This window comes from Nestor notabilis, unplaced genomic scaffold (assembly GCF_000696875.1).
Source record: "Nestor notabilis isolate BGI_N333 unplaced genomic scaffold, ASM69687v1 scaffold3790, whole genome shotgun sequence".
NCBI lineage: Eukaryota > Metazoa > Chordata > Aves > Psittaciformes > Psittacidae > Nestor > Nestor notabilis.
In genome coordinates this window covers 1-8,441 of record NW_009909873.1, presented here as the reverse complement: position 1 = coordinate 8,441, position 8,441 = coordinate 1, and the positions used below count along the sequence as shown (strand labels likewise).

The window sequence follows — 8,441 nt, the reverse complement described above, 5'->3', positions numbered from 1 at the left end:
GGTTAAACAAAGTTTGGCAGATGTGAGTGTGATTCCTGGGTAAATATGACCTCTAAAGCTTATAGTCACATGTGGTTATAATCCCCAAAGAGGTCTTAGTTTGAAAAAAAGAGAGCTGGGGAAGGAATTAGGGGGGTTAAGAGGCATAGTCGCATTAGAAACTGCTCTCTGGGTTTAAATAACAACATTATCTTCTCTGGAACTGAAGCTTACCTCTCATTCCCAGTTTATGTACATCTTATTACTCTTTTGGAGGGTGGGAATAGAAGATTTAAGCAAGAAGTTACTTAATGCAGTTTGCATCAGTAAAGCAGAAGGATTTAATGCTTAAAAATGAAGCTAAAATATATTTACGTTGTTCCTAATGGCTTTTTGTCTGTTAGGACAGAGCAGTAACTTTGTAGCTTGGTGTCTTGTCATATATAGTTAAATGTATCCATGCAGCTTCACTGTCATCCTTTTCCCATTCCTTCTCCAATAAATGGGTAATGTGAAAATTAAGTTAAATGCAGGTTTTTAGAATCTATATTTATAAACCTACAAATCAGATTTGGCTGCATCTTCATTGCACCTCTTTAAAAGCCAACAAGCTGCAGTCCAGTAAACAGAGTTAGTTTTATATGTAAGTGGTTGCCAGCAGCATCTGCTGTGTATAGTCCAGCTGTGCTGTTTGGTATCTTCTTTTTCTCAGCATTTTTATTTCCAGCTTCAGTGATAAAATTATTTGGAAAAGTAAATTTTAGGTAGTAGCAAGTCAAAGGTGTCTCCTTTGCCATCAACATAAGGCCCACATAGGTGCACAATAGCACACCTAGCCATTTGAGGAAGAGCTGATCATCTTGCCTCCTTCAGGGATGAGAGGTAACTTGGTCTGGCCGTGCCATCCCAGTGCTGCAGGAAGCAAACACTGAGAATTTGGATGTTAGAAACGTAGTGACAGAAATGCCCTCATCATTTGGCCCAACCTCAGGCTCCTGCACACCAGCACATCACAGAACCATTTATTAACCAGCCCTAATAAATTTTGTTTTCCTCTGTTTTCTGGCTGGAATTCATAATCACTCCTACACTTGGGGATTTTAGGGATCTAGCGAAAGGTGTATGGCAGCTTCATTTTCAGGTCCTGACACTGGCGGCTGAGCAAAGAGGAGCAGTGAAGAACATAACCACACCGAGGCGGTGGGGATTTGGGTTCTAGGAATGCAGGAGCTGCATCCTGCACTCACTTGTGTGGGTAGGGAGTTTTAGCCCTAATGTCTGTTGCTAAATATTAAATGTCTGTAGGTGGTAGAGTGTATGTAAGAGTGGAGAGAGAACAGCCCATGGGGAGATGTGTCAGTTCCTGGGTGTGGTTGAGGCCTGGGCTGGCTCCTCCACACACTGGTTGTATGAGGTGCAATTCATGTGGAGGGACATTCAGCAAACAGTGGACACTGTAAGAGGCCATCCTCTCCCTTTACAACTATTGCAGTTCTTCATTTCACACTTTACATCTTCATCCTTCCCTGTGAGGATGGTGAGGTATCCTCAGGGATGCCCAGAGAAGCTGTGGCTGCCCCATCCCTGGCAGTGCTCAAGGCCAGGTTGGACACAGGGGCTTGGAGCAACCTGCTCTAGTGGAAAGTGTCCCTGCCCGGGGCAGGGGTTGGGACTGGAGGAGCTTTAAGCTCCCTTCCAACCTTTCAAGGATTCACTGATTTAAACACAAGCAGGGCAAACTGAGCTTCAGTGTGGAGGTGTGTGTTCAAGCTGGTCATTTATATGCCAGGAAGCCAGTCCCCTTTTCAAGTAGAAAACTGAGTAATTAAAATATCAATTATGAATAAAGCCATGAAAGCCATTTTCCTTTTTTCCTTCCCTCCTTGCAGTGCTCAGATGTCGTCAGGACACTCGGTGGCAGTGATGGGCATTGACTTCACCCTGCGATACTTCTACAAAGTCCTCATGGACCTGCTGCCAGTTTGTAACCAAGACGGAGGAAACAAGATAAGGTGAGCTAAGGAACTCCTGCCAGGCAGGAAATACCTAAAACTGTTCTATTTCCCTTTCCTTTTCTTCAACCAGGTGACCCAGAGGTACTTCCCAACTGCACTTATTTTAGGATTCTGGTCCTTTCAATGTGTGTTCTCTGATATCCATTAAAAGTTGTGATTGTTCTTCTCATGAAGATCATGTGGACTTTATCCAAACTGTCATCAGCCAAGCAATCAGGCAGCAGGACAAAACCAGAAGAGAACTGTATTTAGACACCACTGAAATCCTGGGCAAACCCCCTAATTCTTTATTAAATGAACACACTTCCCATTCTCTTCTGTTTGTTTTCATTCTGCTGTTTAGTTACTGTGAGCATCTAATGATGATGTGTTATCTCTAATTGTTTTAACTAGGATTATTAAAATATACTTTTGGTATCTTTTTCTCACAAATACATAGCACAGCATGAGTCAGAAGTAGTCTGAGTTTATTTAGCCCTCTGTGGAACTTAACTGTTCCTCTCTAACCATGGGGGGGACAGGGATAGACTCTGGTTTGGATCTGGAGTAACTTGATAACATGATTTGGGCATTTTTGTTTGTTTGTTTGCTTTTAAACCTTGAATTTGGGAAGGGAAGTGGTTTTCTGTCATCTTCCAGTTCTTTTCTGGTTTAGTTTGGGTAATTTTTAATATATTTTTATGGTGTACCAAAAAAAAATGAGGATTTCTGGTTTGGCATTCCTTCTCCCCAGTCAAAAACTGCTAACAATCAACGAGGTCAGATGCTTTATTCTGTTTCCTCATTCCCTAAATGAGGAATTTAAGCATATCGTTAAATGCTTTGTTAGACCATTCTAATGTAGAAGCTGGATCTAATGCTTACAGCCTCTGTATAAATGCATACAGGTAGAAAGAGACAACTCTTCTAACTATCTGGCAGGCATCTGGGGGTTTTTAATGTATCTCTACTAAACTTTTCTCTCTGGAGCCACTCTGGTGACCACAATCCTACTCCTTCCCCTGTTTCCTATAGCATCTTTCAGGAAAAAAGAGAAAGCACAACATTGCTCCATGAATTTCTAATGCAAAACCCAGTTTGGGTCAGTAAAAAAATCCAACTGAAAGTTTTCATGACTCTGCTGTATACTTGAAGTGTACAGTCCCATCTAGTGAAGCTGATTGCTGTAAGTTATACCTGCTCTCTCCCTCCATGAGCCAATGGCAGGGGGTTGGAACTGGATGAGCTTTAAGGTCCCTTCCAACCCAAACCATTCCATGTTTCTGTGGAGGCAGAGCTTTACACAGCAGACTGCCATGGGAATCACAGACTTTAAAGCATTGCCCGGCCCCAGGCAGGAGGCTGCCACCCCGCTGGGCTCTTCGGGAGCATTGAGTGGTCACATTAACCTCCTCCATTCCCCTTCTGCAGCCACTGATTCTCTTGATCTCGCCTTCCCCAGCACGGCTGTCTGCAGCTATGGAAACGGGAAGTGCCCAAACCAGCACGGATTAAATCCTTGCAGCACACTGGTTTCAGGATAGCAGCACAGATCCGACATGGTTTCCCTGAGAGCACATGGAAAACTAATGGGATGAGGTGAAAAGGGAGAGGAAGGGATGGGAAGGCTGAGGGTGAAACAGGAGTGATTTATCTCCCTGTTAAAATGGAATTCTAAAGCAGGAGGTCATTAAAGGAGAGTGTGAAATATCTGTTTAATTAGTAACATAGTAGATTAATAAATGTCAAAGCTTTCCAAGTTCATTATGCTGCATTTATCATAGAATCCTAGAAATGGTCAGGGTTGGAAGGGACCTTAAAGCTCATCCAGGTCCAACCGCCTGCCACGGGCAGGGACACCTTCCACTAGAGCAGGTTGCTCCGAGCCCTGTCCAACCTGGCCTTGGTTATACCTGGATCTTCCCTGATCAGACAAGACAATGCACTGACCAGTTTTCTGTTTCTAATCCCTTCCCTTTTCAAGTCCTTCATGGTCCAGGCTTGCTGTAACAGTAACAGATTTAAAAGCTTCAGGGAAATACCCAATGTGTTTGTTAAAGACATTTTGTAGCTAATTTGTTTAATATTATTTCAATAATATGAAGCCTTTAAAAATTCTTCCTCTGGATGTAAATTTAAGATCATGTTTATTTCCCTGAGGAGGTCTAACAGGAAACACTCTGCTTGCTTTGTTGTGGCAGGTGCTTTATCATGGAGGACAGAGGGTACCTTGTGGCTCACCCAACCCTCATCGATCCCAAGGGACATGCACCGGTGGAGCAACAGCACATCACGCACAAGGTCTGCCTCCTTTCCTCTTGGTTTACTCCTACCTTGACAGCTTTTTGAGATGGTAAGGGCTGCAGAGAAGCTGCTGTTTGTGTCTGATTTCAATGGCTTAAAGCCCTGTTTTTCACTTAGGAGCCTCTGGTAGCAAATGACATTCTGAACCACCCCAACTTCGTCAAGAAAAACCTCTGCAACAGCTTCAGTGACAGAACAGTTCAGCGGTTTTATAAATTTAATACCAGCTTAGTGGTGAGTGTGTTTTTCTGTTGCATTTTGCTTTTGAATGTACTTCGGTTGGGTTGGGTTTCTTTAGGAAAGCCGTGCCAGGATGGGCAGACGAGGCTGGAAGCCAGCCTGCCGTGTGGGTTGGCTTCCGTTCTCCCTCCCCAAACACAGCATCAGCGATCTGGGCTGCACAGGCTGTGTTTGCACGAGGAGTCACTTGACATACAAGGGATTATGGGTGTGAGCATTGGCCAACTGCGGCTGGTGCCTGCAAAGTCTCATCCAGCATCATGAAAGTAAGAGCAGTTCCGTGGCTTTAGGTGAGGCCTTTCCAGCAGTAGTTGGGATTTTTTGCTTTGGGTCCTCTGACCTGACCTCTGGCTTCCAGTGCTGACCAGTGTCATGTCCTCCTGTGACATGGGTAGTAAAGTTCTATAATAATACACCTTTTAGCTGGGCCTCCAGATAAAAGCATTTACTGATGCAACATACATGAGGAATCCCAGAGTGGTTTGGATTGGAAGGCACCTCAAAGCTCATCCAGTTCCAACCCCTGCCATGGGCAAGGACACCTTCCACTAGAGCAGGTTGCTCCAAGCCCCTGTGTCCAACCTGGCCTTGAACACTGCTAGGGATGGTGGGATGGAGCATTTACAACTTTCTTGGGCAGCCTGGTCCATTGCCTCAGCACCCTCACAGTAAAGAATTTCTTCCTTACATCCAACCTAAATCTTCCCTGTTTAAGTTTAAACCTATTTCCCCTTGTCCTGTGCCTACAGTCCCTGATGAAGGTCCCTCTCCAGCATCCTTGTAGCCCCCTTCAGACACTGGAAGCTGCTGTGAGGTCTCCACGCAGCTTCTCTTCTCCAGGCTGAACAGCCCCAATGTTCTCAGCCAGTTTTCATATGGGAGGTGCTCCAGCCCCTGAGCATCCTTGTGCCCCTTCAGCAGTTCCATGTCCTTCTTGTGTTGGGATCCTTGTAAGGTTTACAAACCAAGAGTCTTTTTTTTCTACCTTCAACAGTCTTTCCACCCAGCAGTAGCTCAGGAGCAAAACTCAAGAGGTTGATGAACAAGTTCATGTGAAGGCAGTTTTACTTGTGAAGGCGGCTCTCCTGCGCATTTGTGTTCCTGCAGCTCTGTGGGTTTCCTTGGAAGGAGGCAAGTCTAAAACAACAAGCTTCTTGCTATGCTGTTGACACTACTCGTGTTTGTTTTCCCTAGGGTGACCTGACAAACCTGGTGCACGGCAGCCACTGCTCCAAGTACAGGCTGACACGAATCCCAGGTACCAACGCCTTTGTGGGAATCGTCAATGAGACCTGCGATTCACTTGCCTTCTGTGCCTGCAGTATGGTAGACAGGCTCTGCCTCAACTGCCACAGGTGAGCAGGAGATGGATGGGAAATGAGGCTCCAGGCATTTGCTGTTTCCCTCTTTCTTGCTTCAAGGTTTATAAAAAGCACATTTATTTTATAAGCTAAATGAAAACATGCAGGGCAAAACTGAAGTGAAAATGCAATAGTTACTTCACCTACACTGATGGTGAGAGACACAGTGACTGGGCACACCTCTAGTCCTTTGCCATATTGTCAGTAGGGTAGTTTGTTCTTGAGTTGTGAGGAAGAAATTCTTTACAATGAGGGTGGTAAAACCTTGGCACAGGTTGCCCAGAGGTGGTGGATGCACCATCCCTGGAGACATTCAAGGCCAGGCTGGATGTGGTCCTGGGCAACCTGATCTAGTGGAAGGTGTCCCTGCTTATTGCAGGGGGGTAGACTAGATGTGCTTTGGAGGTCCTTTCCAACCCAAGCTATTCTATGATTCTATGTCAAAATGCCACAACAGATTTAGTTTCTCAGAGCAGGTATTTGTGGATCAGGCCCTTTGTTCAGCATATTAATACCCACAATTTTCTGTGTCTTGATGTAGTTTTCTTGTTGAGGGGATCCTGGTACTTGCAGGAGGTTTTGACTACACCAGCATCATTACACTGGCAAGAGGATCATAGAATAGTTTAGGTTGGAAAAGACCTTTAAGACTGATTCCACCATTAACCCAGCACTGCCAGGCTACTTTGCTTTGCTGTAGCTTCTCCTCTGCCTGGGCTGGCTGTGAGGAGTGAGGACAGATTTGGGACTTGTCCAGGGCTGAAATGTCAAGGAGTGGGTAAGAACAGAGCGGGGAGACTCTGCTTCTGCGTTATCCTCAAGCCCAGTGCAGAACAGAGCAATCCCTGTGTTCCTGTGGGAGGGAGAAAGGTGACCGAACAGCCCCCTCCGGGGTGAGCCGCTGTCAGAGCCGCACCGCGGGGCTCACATCATGAGCCTGATGCGATCCGTGTGTGTTTTCTTCCCGAAGAATGGAGCAGAACGAATGTGAGTGCCCGTGCGAGTGCCCCCTCGAGGTGAATGAGTGTACCGGCAACCTCACCAACGCCGAGAGCAGGTGAGACCCAACCTCCCCGATGCACAGCGTGTGGCAGTTGCCTGTTTGTTCGCACTAACTTACAGGATGGAACAGGCATTAGTTTTAGTATAATCAAGCAGATGATACTTAATAGGTAAAAATGATGGTTTTCATTGTGCTTTGACTATTTCTGTAATACAAGGCTCTGCTCTTTGCCCTGCTATAGGAATCCAAGTTGTGAAGTTCATCAGGAGCCAATGACTTTCACAGCAATTGATCCCAGCCTGCAGGATGCTCTCCCACAGTGCATTAACACTCAGTGCAACCAGAAAACAGAGAGCGGGTAAAGTGGCCTTCTCCATCCCTCCAAATACACTGTGTACTTGAAACAGTTGAACGAAAATAGCTCTTCCTTACACATTATAAAGAAATAAAAAGGTCTGGTGGCAGAATGAGATCTAATAGCACACACCAGTGATGATCTTATGCTACAGTGCAGAAACAGAAGACCCCAATATTCCTGTTTGAGTTGCATGACACCATTAATAGCAACCAAATGGCTTTCCTGTCACACTTTGTGACTCTGAGAACTGAGGGTTGTGCAAGTGGAAGATTTGCTGTCAAAAGGACAACAAATTCTTCCTCTTTAGCAAAATGGGTAGTGCTGTGATGTTTGTCTGCCTGCTGGGGATATGTGTGGGCTAAAGTGTTCATGGAATGCAGACGGTACTTTGGCAGTGGTGACTTTGGAACACATCAGAGGTGGTAGCTCCCTGTCCACTTCTAGCTTCTTGCTTCTCTGTTCTACTCCAGCATTACATAGAGAAGCTTAAGGGCTATTTTTTTTGCTAGCTGAAAGAAGTCTCCAGGGAACTGAGACTGCAGGAACATCTCGTGCTCTGACCAGACTTTCCAAATCCTTTCTTCTATCTTCCAAAGGACTGCAGAAAAAGGGTGGAACCATAGTCAGACCTCACCACACTGAGGAATGTCTTGCTGGAGGGGTTTCAAGTAGGATTTGCTCAGGCTGAGTGATGGAGGAAAAAACCAGAGCAAACAGACTTGGGAAATGCATGCTGAAGATGCAGCTTCCCTGTATAACTTCCTTGGTGGTACTTGAGCAGTTTAATGACAAGGTTTTGGTGGACAAACATTATGTATGTGAGGGTTTATGGACAATTTTTCCTCCCTCTTCCTCACGATGCTAAAATACACTGAGCTATGCCAAACAAAAAGTGTTGAACTTGAAGGTAAAACCAGTCTTCTTTTGCTTGTAATTTTCAGGGATTGCTTTGGTGTGTTGGACTGTGAGTGGTGTATGGTAGACAGCGATGGGAAGACCCATCTGGATAAGTCCTACTGTGCCCCTCAGAAGGAATGCTTCGGTGGCATTGTGGGAGCCAAGAGCCCCTATGTGGATGACTTGGGAGCAATAGGTAACTGCCTTTCTGAATAGGTGCTGCATTTAACTGTGCTCAACAACATGTGCTTTCAGTGTCAGAGCATGCTTCTCATAATGTGTCTGTATATATAATATATATACTA

General features: G+C 45.3%; 1 protein-coding gene across 1 annotated transcript in view; it reads left to right on the top strand.

Moving 5' to 3' along the window:
* Positions 1 to 8,332, top strand: part of CACHD1 (cache domain containing 1) — a gene marked incomplete at its 3' end in the record, with an annotated part of 93,064 nt that extends 84,732 nt beyond the window's left edge. Inside the window, exons 17-23 of the mRNA XM_010023414.1 lie at positions 1,869 to 1,991; positions 4,175 to 4,274; positions 4,395 to 4,511; positions 5,712 to 5,872; positions 6,849 to 6,935; positions 7,123 to 7,239; positions 8,181 to 8,332. Of these exons, the coding sequence (XP_010021716.1) occupies positions 1,869 to 1,991; positions 4,175 to 4,274; positions 4,395 to 4,511; positions 5,712 to 5,872; positions 6,849 to 6,935; positions 7,123 to 7,239; positions 8,181 to 8,332 (857 nt within the window). The remainder of the gene's footprint in view (positions 1 to 1,868; positions 1,992 to 4,174; positions 4,275 to 4,394; positions 4,512 to 5,711; positions 5,873 to 6,848; positions 6,936 to 7,122; positions 7,240 to 8,180) is intronic.
* Between the last annotated feature and the right edge of the window lie 109 nt (positions 8,333 to 8,441).